Raw genomic sequence first — 20,868 nt, forward strand, 5'->3', positions numbered from 1 at the left:
TTCAAAACCAGTGCAAAATATGAAGGATGCGGTGGAAGCTGTGAAAGAAGGTTTGTCATTTCGCGAGGCTGCAAGGATGTTTTCTGTGTCGAAAAGTAGCCTTGGGCGAGCGATGTCCCGTGGCAAAATCTCCTCCTTGACATCTCAGTGCAACACTCGACAAGTCTTTACGAATGCCGAAGAACAGGAGTTGGTGGAATACATAATCCAGGCTTCAAAGTATGGATTTCCTATCGATTCAATGACTTTGAGATCACTCGCATTTGATCTCGCAAACAAAAACCTAAAAGTCTGTCCTCCAAGCTGGACAAGGAATAAACGTGCAGGTGAAGACTGGGTCTTGGCATTTCGCAAAAGGCATCCAGAGATATCAATTCGAATCCCAGAAGCAGTCAGCTTGGCGAGGATGATGGCGTTCAACAGAAACAACGTTGACGAGTTTTTCAAGAAGCTTCAACATCTCTACGAAAAGCATACCCTGACCCCTGACAGGATATTCAACACGGATGAAACCGCTTTGATGACGTCCCTAAAACCGACTAAAGTCTTGGCGCAGTCGGGAGTAAAGCAGGTGTCTCAGGTAGTGTCACAGGAGAGAGGTGAACTTGTTACTATGTTGGCAATTGTCAATGCCATTGGAAACAGCATCCCGCCTTGTCTGATATTTCCGCGGGTGAATTTCCATGACCATATGACAATAAATGCACCTCCAGGGACAAAAGGACTGGGTTCACGTTCTGGCGGCTGGATGACAAAGTCTCTGTTTGTGGAATGTTTGGAACATTTTACTGAGCATGTCAATTGTTCGCCTGACAACAAGGTCTTGCTGATACTGGATAACCACGAGTCCCACATTTCCCTGGCAGCTATCAACCATTGCAGGGAGAAGGGGGTGGTGCTATTAAGCCTTCCACCACACTGTACACATCGGATGCAACCCCTTGATGTCGGAGTGTTCGGGCCTTTGAAAACTGAATACAACAAGGCCCTGTCAAGGTGGATGTACATGCATCCGGGGACGAGGACCACGATTCATCATGTGTCCACCATTCTTGGGAGTGCATATCCCAGAGCTTTCCGAATGGAAAACATAATCAGCGGCTTCAAAGCCACAGGAATCTATCCTCTTGACAGTGAGATGTTCTCCAAAGAGTTAGCAGAGGAAGCCGAATCGGCTCACCTACAAGAACAACCCCAAGAGCCGACTTGCCAACAAGAACAGCTACCAGAACCGCCTCATCAACAAGAACAACCACCAGCGTCGCCTCTCCAACAAGAACAACCACGAGCGTCGCCTCTCCAACAAGAACAACCACCATCTCCTCCAATATCAGTAGAAGAAGTAGAATCTAGCTTCTCCCATGCACCAGCAGATGTAAGACCACACGCTAGTGTTCCGAAAAACTCTCGCAAGCGTAAAGGACGACCTTTGGGATCCAGTCGCATTCTCACTGATACACCAGAAAAGAACATCATTGAAGAAAACGTCAGTGCAAAGAAAAAGAAAGCAGAGAAAACAGCATCTCAGTCCAGAAAAAGAGCGCCATCACAACCTGCCAAGGCCACTGCAAGAAGATCAAAGACACCACGAACAGTTCTACAGGCAACCTACCATCAGGGATCCAGTGTATTTAATGACCGAACGAGGGGCAGACAATGTGTTGGAATGGCCACTTCTGCGGTTGCCTATGCTGAGATCAAAGACATGTCGACGTGGACGAAAGAAGACCTGGACCTAGTTTTGCTTTTCGGCGACTACATGTACCAGAAAATGTTGGATGATGAAGAAGACAACGTACAAGGATATCTTCAACTGTCGGATATACCAGCACAGATCAACCTTTTTAATAAGAATTTTCATGTCTCCCGATCTGCACATGCATGTGGCGTGGTTGGTCTCGGTCCGTCATTCAGTGAGGCTTTTTCGTTGAGCGGAGCAATCAAGAGAGCATTTGACAACTTCCCATCCATGATACTCGTGTTGAAGGAAACATCCGTGATGATACACAAATCCACAGACAGTTTCTGGCTGTTTGACTCGCATTCACGCAATCAGAACGGCATGCCAAGCGCGAACGGGAAGGGCGTCCTGATGAAATTTCAGGATCTTGATGACCTTTTGAAGTTCCTGACTGAAATGTCAAAAGCAATCAGCTCTGGTGTGGTCACATTTGACTCTGCAGGATTTCAGGTTACCGAAACTGATGATCAACCAGAGCAGCAGCCCCCTGATCAGCCAGAACAGCAGCCCCCTGATCACCCAGAACAGCAGCCCCCTGATCAGCCAGAGCAGCAGCCTCCTGATCAGCCAGAGCAGCAGCCTCCTGATCAGCCAGAACAGCAGCCCCCTGATCAGCCAGAACAGCAGCCCCCTGATCAGCCAGAGCAGCAGCCCCCTGGTCAGCCAGAACAGCAGCAACTACAACCAGAGCATGTAAAACAATTGGTTTAGTCGTCATAACTTATTGAAAAGATATTTGAAAGAGAGTATCGAAATGTTAAGTGTTTCGTAAGTTTCTCAACCTTTTTTTATCTGGATTGATTTGATTTTTCCCTTGACAGAGTATAGCTGGAATTCCATTCAGATGGGCAAAATATGCGAACAATCATATTTATTTACCTAACAACAAATACTGTGTTCAATGCAGTGGATGAATCTGTTAGTGAACCAGTTATATTTTGCTACAGTAATTCAAATATAATTATATTTTGTTCTGTCAGGAAGATGAAGACGTGGTCTGCATGTTCTGCTTGGAGTCATGGGGAAAGTCCAAGCCGAACGAGCCGTGGATTTGCTGCTCCGTGTGCAACCAGTGGTGCCATGAGCAGTGTGGCCAGATAGATGACCCCACATCATACAAATGTGACTTTTGTTTAGAATAAATGGAAGGCAAAGGTTTAAGGCAAGGTACTAACTTACTAAGGTACCATGATTTGGTTCTTCTGCCATGGATGTTACTTAAACATACTTTTAAGTGTTATTTTTCTGAACGGTTTATTTTTACCTGTGGCAAAAGGTCAATAAGCAAGTCACTATGTTGGTCGATCGGTAAAAAAATTACCTTCTACGTTGAAAATGGTTAATAATGGTGGAAAATGGTTTCTTGTTTTTGAATTACTCAACTAGTATACTTTGTGTATGGGGCAGTTTGGGACAAAGCAGGGGCAGGGTGGGACGGGGCAGGGTGGGACAGTCCCACCCTGCCCCACAGTGTGTCCCAGCCTGCCCCACTTCGTCCCATCCTGCCCCGGATTTTGTTTCATTTTCAACGGTTATTTGCTTAAAAATGGCATATTTAATATCAAATTAAGTTACGTTTTTATGTTTTTAATTCAATAAAGTTTATAAAAAGATCGTATTTGTGTTTATTTTGAAAATTAGGTGTTAGAAAATTGCAATTGATTAAAAAAATTAAAAAAAGTCCCACCCTGCCCCAGTCTCCCTTACAGAAAGCACGTGTCAAAGTAAACACAACCACACAGTAATTCGCTCCTCTGGATCTATTGTTTATTCAACACAAAGTCAGAACTGTTGCACTTTTTTATTATTATTTTTTGAATTCTCTTTCATACACACCTAGAAATACATATCATGATTTGTAATCAGTAACAAGAATGTTGTTTTCATTGTTTTCTCTCTCTCTCTCTCTCTAGTCTCTCTCTCTCTCTCAGTCTCTCTCTCTCTCTCTCTCTCTCTCTCTCTCTCTCTCTCTCTCCACTCATACACATTCAACTCCCACACCCTCACTCACACACATGAATATATACTTGCACCAACGACATGTAAAGATGTCGTTGACTTGCACAATTTCACATTTCCAGAGCTAAATCTTGTAAACCCATTTTCTCAAAAACTCAGTATTGGGTGGATTGAAACTAAAGTACATGTATGTGTGATGGGTTCTTTATTTTCAACTTTGCCATACAATTTGAGGTACACCATCGCCTGGTTTCATGGCCTTGAAAAACAAACAGGAACGCTACAGGCCAAAAATGGTTTTACCTGAAAGAAGCGCGCAGTGCCAGTGGCGAAGCCACAAGCCTGAGCCTGCGAAGCAGGCGAGCCAACTAGTGGGGTCCGGGGGCATGCCCCCCCCGGAATTTTTTTCAAAAAACGGTTAAAATCTGTGCAATCTGGTGCATTCTGGGCATCATTTTCAGGGCTGTAATAGTGTTGTGATCTTGTTAAAAATCCCATTTTAGCCTAGCCTCCCCCCACCACCATTCAACACACCTCCAAACTGGTGAAAACAACACTACTGTGCGCTGGCTTCATTGAGACCGGCGCCCGGTTGCGTTGCGCGATATTCACACGGATCGTTTTTGTGGAAATTGTTCAACTTCACCGGAATAAATTTGACTTTACCGGATTTTGAAAACGGCTTTATCGGATTTCCGGCAATTACCGGAAAAGTAGCATGCCTGACAAAATCAGTCCCCAACGAACATGACTTTGATCGTCTTTGACATGAGGATCAAGTGACCCAAACTGGCACGTCTCACCGCCATTGTTTCTGAATTTTGATGATATTAAAGTTTACACTTACAGGCGCTAAAATAAATCCAAGCTTAATGCAAAGAAGCGACAATTAGAATCTATGCCAAGCGTGTCCACGTTGCTGGGATGAAAAACACATTTCTAGTTTCGGTTTTGGCTACACGCAGACTCGATCTTGAGCCAGTCGAGGTCACACTGAGGTGACAGCCGGACGTGGCAATATCGACAATGTCAATGATCTCACTCAAACTCAAAGATCTTGAACAAATTTCAAGATCTTTGCCTACATTCAGAACAGTCATAGAGCAACATAGATCAACATAACTTGATATTTCGTCTTCGGAAAGACCGACCCGTAGCTTGACCTTTCCACCAAGGAAGGCATTCTCGCCGCCTGCTTTGGTCTGGCTTGAATCCACAAAATATAACAGAAGTTCGATGACAGTACCGCTGCACGCCATTTTTGATCTTCGAATTCGAATTTGACTGAATGCACTCAAAACTTTTGCACGAAGCCCTTCCATTGGATGAAGTTTGGCAGACTTTTGCAATTTGGCTTCTGATTGGATCTCTTTTTTTGTGTGATTGGTTCTCTTAAAAGGAAGCAATCGCTGTCAAAATCATATTTCTGAATGTGTTGTTGCTTCCCTTCAATCAGGATTGGCTCCTTGACGAATAGAGGATCTTAGAGTGATACAGCTGTAAAAAATGTACGTTGAAAATAAAATGCTTTGCAATAATGCCCATCACGATCACAAAAACAAATGACGATCACGATCACGAGACTTGATTTTTTTGTCATCACGGATCACGGGCAAAGTCCCATCACGATCACAGAAATGGAAATTTCGGCAATCACGGTCACAGAAAGGTCAAAAAACGCCAATCACGATCACGATTTTAAACCCTTTGGGGCCCTCTACACTACAGCCGCTGGTTGGAACACAAACTTCTGCAAAGCCCGTTACGGGTGTTAGAAACATAGACATGATCTATCAAAGTGCTTGTAGATGAAGTAACCCTAGTAGGGGTGTTCACGACTTGTTTGAGATCATAAAGGTTGAACATATCTAACCATGGTTTATTTTGTTTTAACAAATCAATATTAAAATCTCCTAAGAGAATGGTTTCTTTTGATTCTAACACAGCAGCATCAAACATATGTGAACTTTTGTCCGTCCAGTTTACACGTTCTGCTAGATTTCTATAGCAGAAACCAATAAGCATTGGGGGTGCCTCTTTACATCTAGTCAAGTTTTGACTAAATGTTTTAACATAGAGGGGGAATCGAGACGAGGGTCGTGGTGTATGTGTGTGTGTGTGTGTGTGTGTGTGTGTCTGTCTGTCTGTCTGTCTGTCTGTGCGTGTGTGTGTGTGTGTGTAGAGCGATTCAGACCAAACTACTGGACCGATCTTTATGAAATTTGACATGAGAGTTCCTGGGAATGATATCTCCGGACGTTTTTTTCTTTTTTTCGATAAATACCTTTGATGACGTCATATCCGGCTTTTTGTAAAAGTTGAGGCGGCACTGTCACACCCTCATTTTTCAATCAAATTGATTGAAATTTGGCCAAGCAATCTTCGACGAAGGCCGGACTTTGGTATTGCATTTCAGCTTGGTGGCTTAAAAATTCATTAATGACTTTGGTCATTAAAAATCTGAAAATTGTAAAAAAAAATAATTTGTTTTTAAAACGATCCAAATTTACGTTCATCTTATTCTTCATCATTTTCTGATTCCAAAAACATATAAATATGTTATATTCGGATTAAAAACAAGCTCTGAAAATTAAAAATATAAAAATTATTATTAAAATAAAATTTCCGAAATCGATTTAAAAACAATTTCATCTTATTCCTTGTGGGTTCCTGATTCCAAAAACATTAGATGTGATATGTTTGGATTAAAAACACGCTCACAAAGTTTAAAAAAAAAATAGAGATAAAGAAAAGCGTGCTATCCTTCTCAGCGCAACTACTACCCCGCTCTTCTTGTCAATTTCACTGCCTGTGCATCGAGCGGTGGACTGACGATGCTACGAGTATACGCTCTTGCTGTAAAAATGCAGTGAGTTCAGTTTCATTCTGTTAGTTCGACAGCTTGACTTAATGTTGTAATTTCGCCTTACGCGACTTGTTTAATTTGACCTCGATCCAGAGGGATTCCACAAAATGTTCTAAATGTGTTAAACGTGTGTAAGAAAGAGAGAGAGATAAAGAGAGAGAGAGAGAGAGAGAGAGAGAGAGAGAGAGAGAGAGAGAGAGAGAGAGAGAGAGACAATGACAATGACAATTCTTTATTTTACGAGGGTAACAGAATAAGCATAGGTATACTTTTTTGCATCTGGCCCTCGCCCTAAAGAGGGACTAGATCTACTATAATAACTACTACTACATAATTAGTGAACTAGTATAAGTTTATGTACATAAGCGCATTATATAGAAACATTGTAGTTTATAAATGTTTATGACTAGGTGCAAAGCAAAAATTTGCAGATCAAATCAGTTAAACTGAGTCTGAATACTATGCAATAGTACATCAACTCTGCAAGACAATGGATATTCTGCAGAACATCATAATTTCGTGAACAAAAACGAGCGAGAGAGAGAGAGAGAGAGAGAGAGAGAGAGAGAGAGAGAGAGAGAGAGAGAGAGAGAGAGACCGGAGAGACGGACAGACATGGCGACAGATAAAGAACAAGTCGCGTAAGGCGAAAATACAACATGAAGTAGAGTCAAGCTGTCGAACTCACAGAATGAAACTGAACGCACTGCAATTTTTCAGCAAGACCGTATACTCGTAGCATCGTCAGTCCACCGCTCGTGGCAAAGGCAGTGAAATTGACAAGAAGAGCGGGGTAGTAGTTAATTAATTTCTAAGCCACCAAGCTGAAATGCAATACCAAAGTCCAGGCTTTGTCAAAAATTACTTAACCAAAATTTCAATCAATTTAATTGAAAAATGAGGGTGTGACAGTGCCGCCTCAACTTTTACAAAAAGCCGGATATGACGTCATCAAAGACATTTATCAAAAAATGAAAAACAGATCTAGGGATATCCTTTCCAGGAACTCTCATGTCAAGTTTCATAAAGATCGGTCTAGTAGATTACTCTGAATCGCTCTATACACACACACACACACACACACACACACACACACACACACACACTGGAACTAGAACACAACAGAAAGGAAAAATACCGATCTCGTGACAGGTGCTTCGTACTGACCAAAAATGACGTCAGCATCTTCAAACAGGCGGATATGATGATACGCATGCGCGAGCTGACGGATGGTGTGAAGGAATACACGATGTTCGTATTTCAGCCGGTTTTCATCATGCTGGAACACACCATCGCTGTCCTGCCTTCCACGCTGCAGGTACGTAACCTAGTGCTTCTCTTGCTGGTCATGTTGAATTTGAGCGCTGTACATTAAAAACTCGCATTCCAGCGCCATTATTGAGTTATATTTGATACAAGTCACTTTGATCAATACAAAGAATGACTAGTGAAATTAATAGACGGAATGAGCTCCAAAAGTGAGTATAATTTCAAAATTGGTATCTTTGTTCAAAGATATATCATACTTCCGGCCACCATAATTGTCTCCCTGTGCTTGTTCTCAAATTGGCCGCGCCAATGTTTTCCGTCTCAACCCCAAGTAAATGATCCATCTGTACAGTTCGTTCTGTAACTCGAATGGTAATTCAAATTATTTTAATGCTTAAAAGAACCAGTTCTGCAATTTTAGAGGCTTGTATTGCAGCCAACAAACGTCTCTGAATTTACATTGCTAAAGTTCAACATGTTGTTTAACAGACTATTGGGACAGCGGTAGCAATGATGTTCCTAGTGACGGCGGCGATGTTGCCACAGCTTCTAATGGTGTCCCTCGTCACGCTCAACATCATCTTCATCATCACCTGCGTCTTCGGCTTCATGTACTTTCTCGACCTGACCTTCAGGTGAGTTTTCCTGAGCATTGCTCATCAACGAACAAACGACCCGGTTGGGATGCTATATGTACAGCATAACATATCACAAACAGGGGTTGGGGGGGGGGGGGGACCACATACACACTATAATCAATGGCTTGCACTCAGCATTACTAATTGCTATGGAACCTCGATCTCTTTCAAAGCCTCGTGCGATCTTTGGCGTCAAGGTAAAGAGACGTCATTCTAGAGAGAATATCGTGACGTGTTAGTTCTAAGGCCAAAAAAAAAAAATTGTCTGTTTAGGGTAACCCGACCGACCCTATCGATTTGGCGCCGACCCAAAAACTTTTTTTTGATTTCAAAAAAAAAAAAAGAAAAAAAAAGAGGTAAAAATGCTAAAAAGAGACATTTGGCGTTTCTTTCTCTCCCTTTCTCTCTGTTTTATTTATACGTTAGTTTTGAAACATGTATTCATCAAATATAAGAAGTGAATGTTCAGCCAACATAGCATTTTACACCAAAAAAAGAAAAGAAAAAAAAAAAAAAAAAAAACTTTACCTACCTACCGACCCTACTTTTTTTGGTCATGTTACCCTAAACAGACAATTTTTTTTTTTTGGCCTAAACATTCTTCCAAAGGTACAGCAAGCGCAAAAGTGTTTCCTGAATGACGTTTGTCTCCGTGACTTTGACATCATGAGCATTGGAAGAATCAGGCCCCATACCAGACTAGTTTGACATGACCTCATTTACATGAAATACCCACTAGTGAATTGAACGATATCGTTATCTCATGGGTAATGATAATCTGTCTCACGAGTGTAGGATTACAATTTTATCCCCCCCCCCCCCTTATGATTTCCAGCGGCATTTCTATGATCCACATTTTGATGAGCGTGGGATTCTCCGTGGACTTCTCGGCCCACATCTGCGCGGCCTACCTCATGTCCGACGACACCCGTCGCGAGGACCGAGCCCGCTACGCCCTCGTGCACGCCTCCGGGCCCATCTTCAACGGCGGGATGTCGTCCCTGGTGGGCGTGTCCATGCTGATGCTCTCCGAGTCCTACTTCTTCATCTCCTTCTTCAAGATCATGAGTATGGTCATCGTGGCTGGGGCCGTCAACTCCGTCTTCTTCATGCCTATAGGTGGGCGAAAAATTATTTTTAAAAAATCGATTTTGATTTTACCGTTGGAAAGTATTTTTAATAGGCAGTTACTAATTAGAGTCATATATAGTTGTGTTAGTGTTAGTTACATATTCACAGAACGCCAGTGTGCATTTTTTTCTTCGTAAAATAAAGATTATTTTGAAGTATGTAACGGTGTGAGTATTTTTATACGACTTTTCTTTTCAAATGACATGTTGTAATACGTATGGATGGATGTGCCTGCATCGTTACTATCGGGTATGTATGGGCTGTGAAAGAGAGAATTAATATTCTTGTTTTTATTGAGACAAACTTTCCACACCTGCTCCTTGTCCACGTCTTGTAAGTCACACCCCTTGCTAGTGACTGGGCTATATAATGTCAAGTGGACAAGTATGCCTCAATGGGGGCCCGGGTATCTCAGGTGGTAGAGCACTGGACTTGTGATCGAAAGGTCGCTGGTTCGAATCCGGGCCGGGACGGACACGGGTCAACTTTATGTGCAGACCCAGAGACGGTATCCATCTCCCACCCTCGTGTCACCACAATGGCACGTTAAAGATCTTGGTCATTCTACCATAAGTGCAGATGGCTGATACCACCTAAACACGCATACATCAAAAGCCGTGAGGGCGTAAAAACTAGAATCGTATAAACCAATTCATGTCCAAAATAGGCAATTAAGACCTGACGGACGATAAGCCCCTTAAAATTTACTTTTTTTGTGCCTCAAGAAAAGCAAGAGTATTCACTCTTTCACACCCCATACAAGTACATTTCCGAACACTGTAAAGGCAATTAAGACCTGACGGACGATAAGCCCCTTAAAATTTACTTTTTTTGTGCCTCAAGAAAAGCAAGAGTATTCACTCTTTCACACCCCATACAAGTACATTTCCGAACACTGTAAAATCGGTGAGTTTTTGCCGAGTAAGATTTGAAAGGGATAATTTAGAGCTGTCCCAGGCTGTGACACAGGATTTCTTCACTGTAAACATACACATGCAAAAATGAAAAAAAAAATCCTGCCCCGCTTCTTGTGGAGAGTGGGATTTTTATTTTATTTTACAAAAATGATGTAGCCGAGTTTCCCCGATACGCTGTCACAAATGTATTATGAATGCATTTCGAATACCTTATGACGCATTTTGTTCCAGTTATCTGCAGAAATATAATTATGTTTAAGTTAAGTTTTCACTCCCCATACCACTTTTGCGGGAATGCAGTGTTGTTGTCATAATTTAACGTTTTTCTTCAGTTTCGTGTGTGTGTTCTTTTCTTCATGTACCCTCGTAAGATGAATCGAAATAACATTTTGACTTGACTTGCCTATTTAGTGCTGTCTTGGATCGGACCCGAGAATCCCGTCGAAGCTTCAAGGAGAAACTCCACCTGCATCCCTCAACTGCCTCCGTGCGTGGAAATCCTCGATCCCGAGGTGGAGAAGAGCGAACAAGAGGAGGAGGAGGAGGAAAAGGAAGGCCCCAAAGAAGATGTTAGCGGGTCGACTGGGAATGCGAAAGGAGACGCAGGGAGTAACCGCGCCGATGTGGGAAGAGGGAAGAAGAACAGAGTAGACGTCAGCTTCGTCGAGGAAGGCGAGCCTGAGCGGCACGATGACTTCCAGCCAGAGAGTAAGTAACGACAGTGCTGTGGAAACAGGCTTGACCTCACCAAGGAAACAATCTTCTGGTTCTGCGCCCAGATCCTGAAAACCTCGAGTGTCATTGACTTTGCAAACGGAAAAGACAGCAGTAATGCCCCTTTGGGTATCGTATTCCAACAAGGGTGAATAGCGCTGCAGCTGCAGAAAGAAAAGACAGCAATAACAACGTCTTCCAGTTAATGTGAACTTTACTGCAGTACCAAACAGAAAAACACACCAATGATACCACTTTGCGCAGCGTCTTCCTGCAAGTGTGAACTTTACTGCAGTACCAAACAGAAAAGACACTAATGATACCACTCCGCGCAGCGTCTTCCTGCAAGTGTGAACTTAACTGCAGTATCAAACAGAAAAGACACCAATGCTACCTCTTGGCGCAGTGTCTTTCAGCAAGTGTGAACTTAACTGCAGTATCAAACAGACAAGACACCAATGATACCTCTTGGTGCAGTGTCTTTCAGCAAGTGTGAACTAAACTGCAGTATCAAACAGAAAAAAACACCAATGATACCTCTTGGCGCAGTGTCTTTCAGCAAGTGTGAACTTAACTGCAGTATCAAACAGACAAGACACCAATGATACCTCTTGGTGCAGTGTCTTTCAGCAAGTGTGAACTTAACTGCACTATGAAACAGACAAGACACCAATGATACCTCTTGGCGCAGTGTCTTTCAGCAAGTGTGAACTTAACTGCAGTATCAAACAGAAAAAACACCAATGATACCTCTTGGCGCAGTGTCTTTCAGCAAGTGTGAACTTTACTGCAGTAACAGACAAACAAGTCGCGTAAGGCGAAATTACTACATTTAGTCAAGCTGTGGAACTCACAGAATGAAACTGAACGTAGTCCGCCGCTAGTGCAAAAGGCAGTGAAAGTGACGAGCCTGTTTGGCGCGGTAGCGGTTGCGCTGTGCTTCATAGCACGCTTTACTGTACCTCTCTTCGTTTTAACTTTCTGAGCGTGTTTTTAATCCAAACATATCATATCTATATGTTTTTAGAATCAGGAACCAACAAGAAATAAGATGAAATTGTTTTTAAATCGATTTCGGAAAGTTACTTTTGATCATAATTTTTATATTTTTAATTTTCAGAGCTTGTTTTTAATACAAATATAACATATTTATATGTTTTTGGAATCAGAACATGATAAAGAATAAGATGAACGTAAATTTGGATCGTTTAATTTTTTTTTGTTTTTTTACAATTTTCAGATTTTTAATGACCAAAGTCATCAATTAATTTTTAAGCCACCAAGCTGAAATGCAATACCGAAGTCCGGCCTTCGTCGAAGATTGCTTGGCCAAAATTTCAATCAATTTGATTGAAAAATGAGGGTGTGACAGTGCCGCCTCAACTTTTACAAAAAGCCGGATATGACGTCATCAAAGACATTTATCGAAAAAAGGTCCGGGGATATCATTCCCAGGAACTCTCATGTAAAATTTCATAAAGATTGGTCCAGTAGTTTAGTCTGAATCGCTCTACACACACACACACACACACACACACACACACACACACACACACACACACACACACACACATGCATGCACACACACACACACATACACACATATACACACATGTCTGGCAAAATCAATCTACATTTAATTCTAAAAAGTTACAAAAAGCCATACAAGAGAAATTAGAATGCAAATTCATAAAATTCTGGATTAATAAAAAGTCTGAAGGAAGTTCAAAATTAAAATTCTACGCAAAAGTAACAGACTCGAGGAAATACGAATTGCAATCTTATATCAATGAGGTAAAAAATTTAGATCACAGAAAAGCATTAACAAAGTTAAGAATAAGTGCACACGATTTAGAAATTGAAAAGGGTCGACATTTAAATACACCAGTAAATGACAGATTATGCAAAAAATGTAATGTGATAGAGGATGAAATACATTTGTTGGATAAATGCACCAAATATACTTCCATTAGAGAAAAATTCATATCAAGCATAGCCTATTCAGACCAATACACTCTTCCCAGCCAAATATTACAAATACCCAAACTACAAACCCAGCTAGCACAGTTTGTTTACGAATGTTTCAAAAAACGGTGATGTTTTCTTTTACTACAGTTTCTTTGTTAATTAATTATGTGCCTTATAAACTGTGTGTTTCATGGCAATAAAGATTATTCTATTCTATTCTATTCTATTCTATTCTATTCACACACACACACACACACGCACAGACACACACACACATACACCACACCCTCGTCTCGATTCCCCCCCCTACGTTAAAACATTTAGTCAAAACTTGACTAAATGTAAAAAGACACTAATGATATCACCTAGTGCAGCGTCTTCCAACAAGTTTAAAAATAACTGCAGTACCAGACAAAAAGACACCAATGACACCAATGATACCACTTCGCGCAGTGTCTTCCACCAAGTGAGAAAGCTAATAGTACGGCGTCAATCCAGCAACCAAATAGCAATTACAAGTAAGCCAGGGACGACATTAATTTGGCTTCGGTAGTTGACAAACACTTCTTTCAAATCGCCGAACATATCTATCTATATATATATATATATACGACTAGTGTCTGTCTGTCTGTCTGTCTGTCTGTCTGTTCGCGATGCACGGCCAAAGTTCTCGGTGGATCTTTTTCAAATTTGGACACCGTATTCAGCTACACCCCGGACACAACCTCATCGATGAAATATTTGAACACGTGCTCTCAGCGCGCAGCGCTGTGCGCGCTGAACCGATTTTGTTTTTTTGTGTTTTTGTTTGTTGTCGGGATCCACTACCAGTAACTCTTCCTTATCTTCTCCAGTGTTTTCAGCCGCGATTATCTCCCTTCCTCCGTGTGGCGTCAATCCATATTCCCGTTACTACGTTACTATTTTTAGAAGGTCACTGCACGTTACTATTTTTAGAAGGTCTCCAGTGTTTTGCGCGTTTATCTCCTTTCCTTCGTGCGCCGGCGAAGCCGGCGTACACCCGGCAAAGCCGGGTCCCAGTTGCAGCCTGGTATTCGGCTCTACTTCTTCCCGGCGAAGCCGGTACCCGGCGAAGCGGGTAATCATCTAGTGTATGTATGTATGGGGAGATTTATATAGCGCTTGACGTTCTCTAAGCGCTTTACATATTAATTTCTGCCGTACGTGTGAGATGGAATGTTTTACACAATATATCACGCATTCACATCGGCGAGCAAACCTCAAGCCTATTAGGGCGAGCGTTCACCTTTCACGGCCTTTATTCCAAGTCACACGGGTATTTGGTGGACATTTTTATCTATGCCTATACAATTTTGCCAGGAAAGACCCTTTTGTCAATCGTGGGATCTTTAACGTGCACACCCCAATGTAGTGTACACGAAGGGACCTCGGTTTTTCGTCTCATTCGAAAGACTAGCACTTGAACCCACCATGTACCACCTAGGGGTCCTGATTTGGCCTATTATGGTCCGCTGGACCCGAAAAGCAACAGCTAACTAACTAACTAACTATGTAGCACCTAGGTTAGGAAAGGGGGGAGAAAATTGCTAACGCCCTGACCCAGGGTCGAACTCGCAACCTCTCGCTTCCGAGGCAAGTGCGTTTACCACTCGGCCACCCAGACCACATTTATGCCGTCATTTCAGCAGATCTGCCGATTTTTTTTCCACAGTGGGGTAAAAGGTGTCTCCAAACTGTCAGACTATTACTGAAACTGTTGTGACAGTTCCCGCAAATTTGCAACATCGCTGCGGGATCACGTGTGATCATGCTTTAATGTCAGTTTTACGTACAATAAATAGTTTTTGTACCTATGACAACACGTAGAAACGCGTGTGCGAGTGTGTATGTGAGCAAATGCGTGTGAGGCACACTGAAAGTAAACGAGTACGAGCAATACAAGTGGAGTGAAAAAAGGGTCGTTACTCTTGTTGTGCGCTCGTGTACAACGCAGAGTCTGATTTATTTCCCTTCGTCTATGCACGCGTCTGTTTTTGTTTGCTCATCCGCCCCGCCCCCACCCCCCTCTCTTTCTTTTTCTCTCTCTCTTTTTACATTTAGTCAAGTTTTGACTAAATGTTTTAACGTAGAGGGGGGAATCGAGACGAGGGTTGTGGTGTGTGTGTGTGTGTGTCTGTCTGTCTGTCTGTCTGTGTGTGTGTGTAGAGCGATTCAGACTAAACTACTGGGCCGATCTTTATGAAATTTGACAGGAGAGTTCCTGGGTAAGATATCCCCGGACATTTTTTCCATTTTTTTCGATAAATACCTTTGATAACGTCATATCCGGCTTTTTGTAAAAGTTGAGGCGGCACTGTCACACCCTCATTTTTTCATTAAATTGATTGAAATTTTGGCAAAGCAATCTTCGACGAAGGCCGGGGTTTGGTATTGCATTAAATTTTCAGCTTGGTGGCTTAAATACTAATGAGTGAGTTTGGTCATTAAAAATCGGAAACTTGTAATTAGAATTATTTTTTTATTAAACGATCCAAAAACAATTTCATCTTATTCTTCGTCGTTTTCTGATTCCAAAAACATATAAATATGTTATATTTGGATTAAAAACAAGCTCTGAAAATTAAAAATATAAAAATTATGATCAAAATTAAATTTCCGAAATCGTTTTAAAAACTATTTCATCTTATTCCTTGTCGGTTCCTGATTCCAAAAACATTAGATATGATATGTTTGGATTAAAAACACGCTCAGAAAGTTAAAACGAAGAGAGGTACAGTAAAGCGTGCTATGAAGCACAGCGCAACCGCTACCGCGCTAAACAGGCTCGTCACTTTCACTGCCTTTTGCACTAGCGGCGGACTACGTTCAGTTTCATTCTGTGAGTTCCACAGCTTGACTAAATGTAGTAATTTCGCCTTACGCGACTTGTTACATTTAGTCAAGTTTTGACTAAATGTTTTAACGCAGAGGGGGGAATCGAGACGAGGGTGTGCCTGTGGTGTGTGTGTGTGTGTGTAGAGCGATTTAGAGAAAACTACTAGACCGATCTTCATGAAATTTTACATGGGAGTTCCTGGGTATGATATTCCCAGAAGTTTTTTTCATTTTTTGGATAAATGTCTTTGATGACGTCATATCCGGCTTTTCGTGAAAGTTGAGGCGGCACTGTCACGTTCTCATTTTTAAACCAAATTGGTTGAATATTTGGTCAAGTAATCTTCGACGACGCCCGGACTTTGGTATTGCATTTCAGCTTGGAGGCTTACAAATTAATTAATGAGTTTGCTCATTAAAGTTGTCATTAAAATCGATTTTTCGCAAACAGATTTAAAATTGATTGCATCGTATTCTTCATGACATTCTGAATCTAAAAATATATACATATGTTATGTTTACTCTTAAAATGTGATCACAATTAACGAAAATAGATTAATTAGTCTTACGATTAAAATTTAAGAAATCGATCCAAAAATGATTTCATCTTATTCTTTATCGTTTCCTGATTCCAAAAACATATAGATATGATAGGTTGTATTCAAAACAAGCTCAGAAAGTTAACACGAATACAGAAAAGCGCGCTTTCCTGCTTAGCACAATACGCTACCGCGCTATTCTGGCGTGTGCATATCACTGCGTTTTGCACGTGGCAGGTGAGCGATTTCTTTCTCGCGGGGATTGACGAAGCTGTACTGTCTTGGTGAAAAAAATACAGTGCGTTCAGTTTCATTCCGTGAGTTCGACAGCTTGGCTAAATGTAGTAATTTCGCCTTACGCGACTTGTTTACTGTTGAAGAGATGCATAAGGAACCCCAACATGATGCTTGTCACTGGAAATGTTGCTTCACTTAGAAATCAAAGTATCAAACAAATGATTAACTCAAAAGTCAAATGTTTCATACCTGAAGGCTGCTTTTGCATACAATGTTCGGGGTTTTTTTCTGTTATTTTTTTCATTTCTTTATTGTTTTGGTATATTCTTTTTTCAAGTTTTGGTTGCCCGTTTCTTTCTATGGTCGTTTGTAGAAATTAGTATAATACGACATTATTTTGGCCGATTTAAAATGGTGACAATGATGTCACTGTACAGTTGACAGCCGAACAGGCGTAAGCGAGTGCACTACGTGCTTTGGAGGCAAGGAGGGACAGAAAGAGAGATGGGGGGGGGGGGGGGGGGGGCTCTCACGGGTCAAGCACACACCTGTGCGTGACTTTCCCTGTTCTGGACATTTGTTCTGTTCGCCACTTGCCTGTCTGTGTGTGAATCCGAATATTTGTCAAAACTCCTGGCCTGTGCAGTGTGTGTGGGGGGAACGAGCTGTGGATCCAAAATTAGCAATAGAATATTTTGCTGCGCAGAAGCTTAAGTTTTAGAGAAAGAAAAAAACGTGTGGTTGAGAGGGTGGGTAGGTCTAAACAACCTATCTTCTCCCCCTTTTCTCCTTCTGTCTTACACTCACACACACACACACACACAAACACGCGCACACACGCACACAATCATGCACACATACACAACACACACACACACTTTCAATCCGCCCACACTAACTTGTGAAATCTAAACAACCCATCTTCTCCCCCTTTTCTCCTGTCTTTCACACACACTCACACACACACACACACACACACACACACACACACACCAACACACACACAACACACACACACACACACACACACACACACACACACGCGCACACACACACTTTCATTAAATGTCACATGCATTCCTTCTTTGCCACTACTAAAGCAAATGTGTGCAAGATTGTATGTTACACGCTTTGATGCCGAAATCAATTATTTTGATTTTGCATTTATTTCTGAAAAATGTTACTTTCACATACATTTAGTCACTACCTTAAACACTAATGTTTTTGGTATTCAATTCAAGTGATCACGAACGTAAAAAAAGGGTATCAAAGTGTTGTTACATTTTGTTGTGTATTCTGAATAGTGTACGTGCCAACAGGCCTTGGTCAGTCAACCACGTTTTATCTGTGTACTTCGTGTTTGACGGAAAAAGAATAACACCAACCCCGTTCTCCTGTATACATATATACCGTAAAATCCCTAGCATAAGCCCACCATCTAGCAAACGCCCACCCCCCACTTTGGGCCAAAAGTTGTGCACAGGGGTAACTACCTAGCAAACGCCCACCCTGATTTTTTCAAAGAGACTATAGGCTCACTTTCACTAGGATTTGTGCAGACTGTTCTAAAAGTCATCTTTTCCCCCTTCTTTACCTTTTCGTGTTTCTTTCCTTTTTGACTCACATGCGAAGCAAAAGTGAGTCTATGTACTCACCCGAGTCGTCCGTCCGTCCGTCCGTCCGGAAAACTTTAACGTTGAATATTTCTTGGACACTATTCAGTCTATCAGTACCAAATTTGGCAAGATGGTGTATGATGACAAGGCCCCAAAAAACATACATAGCATCTTGACCTTGCTTCAAGGTCAAGGTCGCAGGGGCCATAAATGTTGTCTAAAAAACAGCTATTTTTCCCATTTTTCCCATTTTCTCTGAAGTTTTTGAAATTGAATACCTCACCTATATATGATATATAGGGCAAAGTAAGCCCCATCTTTTGATACCAGTTTGGTTTACCTTGCTTCAAGGTCAAGGTCACAGGAGCTCTTCAAAGTTGGATTGTATACATATTTTGAAGTGACCTTGACCCTGAACTATGGAAGATAACTGTTTCAAACTTAAAAATTATGTGGGGCACATGTTATGCTTTCATCATGAGACACATTTGGTCACATATGATCAAGGTCAAGGTCACTTTGACCCTTATGAAATGTGACCAAAATAAGGTAGTGAACCACTAAAAGTGACCATATCTCATGGTAGAAAGAGCCAATAAGCACCATTGTACTTCCTATGTCTTGAATTAACAGCTTTGTGTTGGATGACCTTGACCTTGGGTCAAGGTCACATGTATTTTGGTAGGAAAAATGTGTAAAGCAGAAGGTCAAGCATGTGAGTCGTATGGGCTTTGCCCTTCTTGTTTCTTATTCTTTGTCCCCTCTCCTCACTCCCACCCATCGTTCATGTTTTTTCGAGTTTCTCTTCTCTTTTTTTTCCTAAGTTTGTGGGTTTTTCTTTCTCAGAAAGATTGGGCCTTTTGAAGACAAAATCCAAGTTCAGTTAACGTTTCATTTCCAAAGACGATCGTGTAATTTCTTCCCTGTACAGAAAGAAAGGGCTTCATTGGTGTTGACATTTCGACATTTCATCAAATTTCTTTTTCCCGGAATTGTGTTGTTATTGTTTGTCCTTGCAAAGGTCTGGCGATTTTCTTTTTACTCATAAATTTATATGAATGACTATGCTCGTGTTGTTTTCAGAAGAGCCAGTCCTTTTCTCTCTCTCTCTCTCTCTCTCTCTCTCTCTCTCTCTCTCTCTCTCTCTCTCTCTCTCTCTCTCTCTCTCTCTCTCTCTCTCATGGTTGGCCTTCTTTGCCTCAAAGTCCTTTTTTTTCTTTTTTCCTTCACTTCTACTCACACGACCTAACTTACATGCTTTCTGGGTTTGTATTCACTCAATTACACGGTTGAGCACAACACTTACTTTGTGCGAAGGATCCCTAGCAAACGCCCACCCCCCAATTTTGCCCTAAATCTGTGCACAGGGGGGGTGGGCTTATGCTAGGGATTTTACGGGGTACTATATGATTACCCGCTTCGAAGATGATTACCCGCTTAGAGCCGAATACCCAGCTTCGCCGGGTGAGTGGCGCACCGTACGCGATTGACGCCACACGAAGGAAGGAAGATAAACGCGCAAAACACTGGAGAAGATAAGGAAGAGTTACTGGGAATGGATGTACAGAAAAAACATAAAAACCAATATCGGTTCAGCGCTGCGCGCTGAAAGCACGTGTTGAAAATTTTCATCGACCAGATTGTGTCCGGGTTCTACCTGAATATGCCCACCAAATTTGAAGCAGATCCATCAAGAACTTTGGCCGTGCATAGCGAACACACAGACAGACAGACGCACACAAGCCGAATATAGATATAGATGAAAGCCACATTTTCTTCTTTATTCAATTTCTGTTTTCAAAAGCTTCGTCAACTTTCCACTTACACGACACGGTCCCTTTACCAAGCTTCAATTAAGAACCCTGAATACGAAAGGTCAAAACAAAACAATAGGTACTACTTTCACTATCGTCGTCTGCAACGAAAACCGAAAATGGTGAAACGCTTTGCTACGTACACAGAGGACGAAATTGCAAAGAAAAGATCGAACCTTACACCTGTGACAAAGAAAAGTTGCACAGACAGTTCCGTGCGGATCTTACCACGTATCAACGTAGCCTACATCCGATGCTCAGAACCTACAGATGGGTGACGCTTTGGCGATTGAGGCTTCGTCTTCAGTGCTAACACGCACGCAGACAGTCAGGCAGGTCTAATCTGCGCACCAGCGGCGATGGAAGGTTTTGATTTAGAAACACTCGAATGTTACTTCGACAAGATAAGCGAACCGAAAGACGAAAGTGTGCCCCAAATTCGGAAAATATATATATTTTTAAACTGCACTGTTAACAACATCAACATCACTGTGAGAAAATGAACAATCCAAACACAACCAGTTCCCCTGTGGAACATTTCGGGTGGACTTTCCCACGACCTGACCCACAAAAATTCTCCGTGTTCGTTCGCGCTTTGCATTC

The 20,868-nt window shown here is 41.8% G+C and overlaps 2 protein-coding genes across 3 annotated transcripts in view; both read left to right on the top strand.

Annotated features, from left to right (window-relative positions):
- LOC138966948 (uncharacterized) overlaps positions 1 to 20,868 on the top strand; it is a 136,268-nt gene that overhangs the window by 79,689 nt on the left and 35,711 nt on the right. The gene's annotated exons all lie outside the window — the stretch shown is intronic.
- LOC138967743 (uncharacterized) lies at positions 1,227 to 2,883 on the top strand. Its single transcript, XM_070340398.1, has 2 exons — positions 1,227 to 2,434; positions 2,722 to 2,883. Exons 1-2 carry the CDS (start codon positions 1,667 to 1,669, stop codon positions 2,881 to 2,883), a joined length of 930 nt encoding a protein of 309 aa, XP_070196499.1. The 5' UTR covers positions 1,227 to 1,666.

Source organism: Littorina saxatilis, linkage group LG5 (genome assembly GCF_037325665.1).
Source record: "Littorina saxatilis isolate snail1 linkage group LG5, US_GU_Lsax_2.0, whole genome shotgun sequence".
Lineage (NCBI taxonomy): Eukaryota > Metazoa > Mollusca > Gastropoda > Littorinimorpha > Littorinidae > Littorina > Littorina saxatilis.

Bases quoted from the DNA above. Each gene is read 5' to 3' on its own strand.
- LOC138967743 (XM_070340398.1), top strand. From the start codon at position 1,667: ATGGCCACTTCTGCGGTTGCCTATGCTGAGATCAAAGACATGTCGACG. The intron at 2,435-2,721 runs GTAAAACAATTG...TTGTTCTGTCAG, and splicing joins AGCAACTACAACCAGAGCAT to GAAGATGAAGACGTGGTCTG.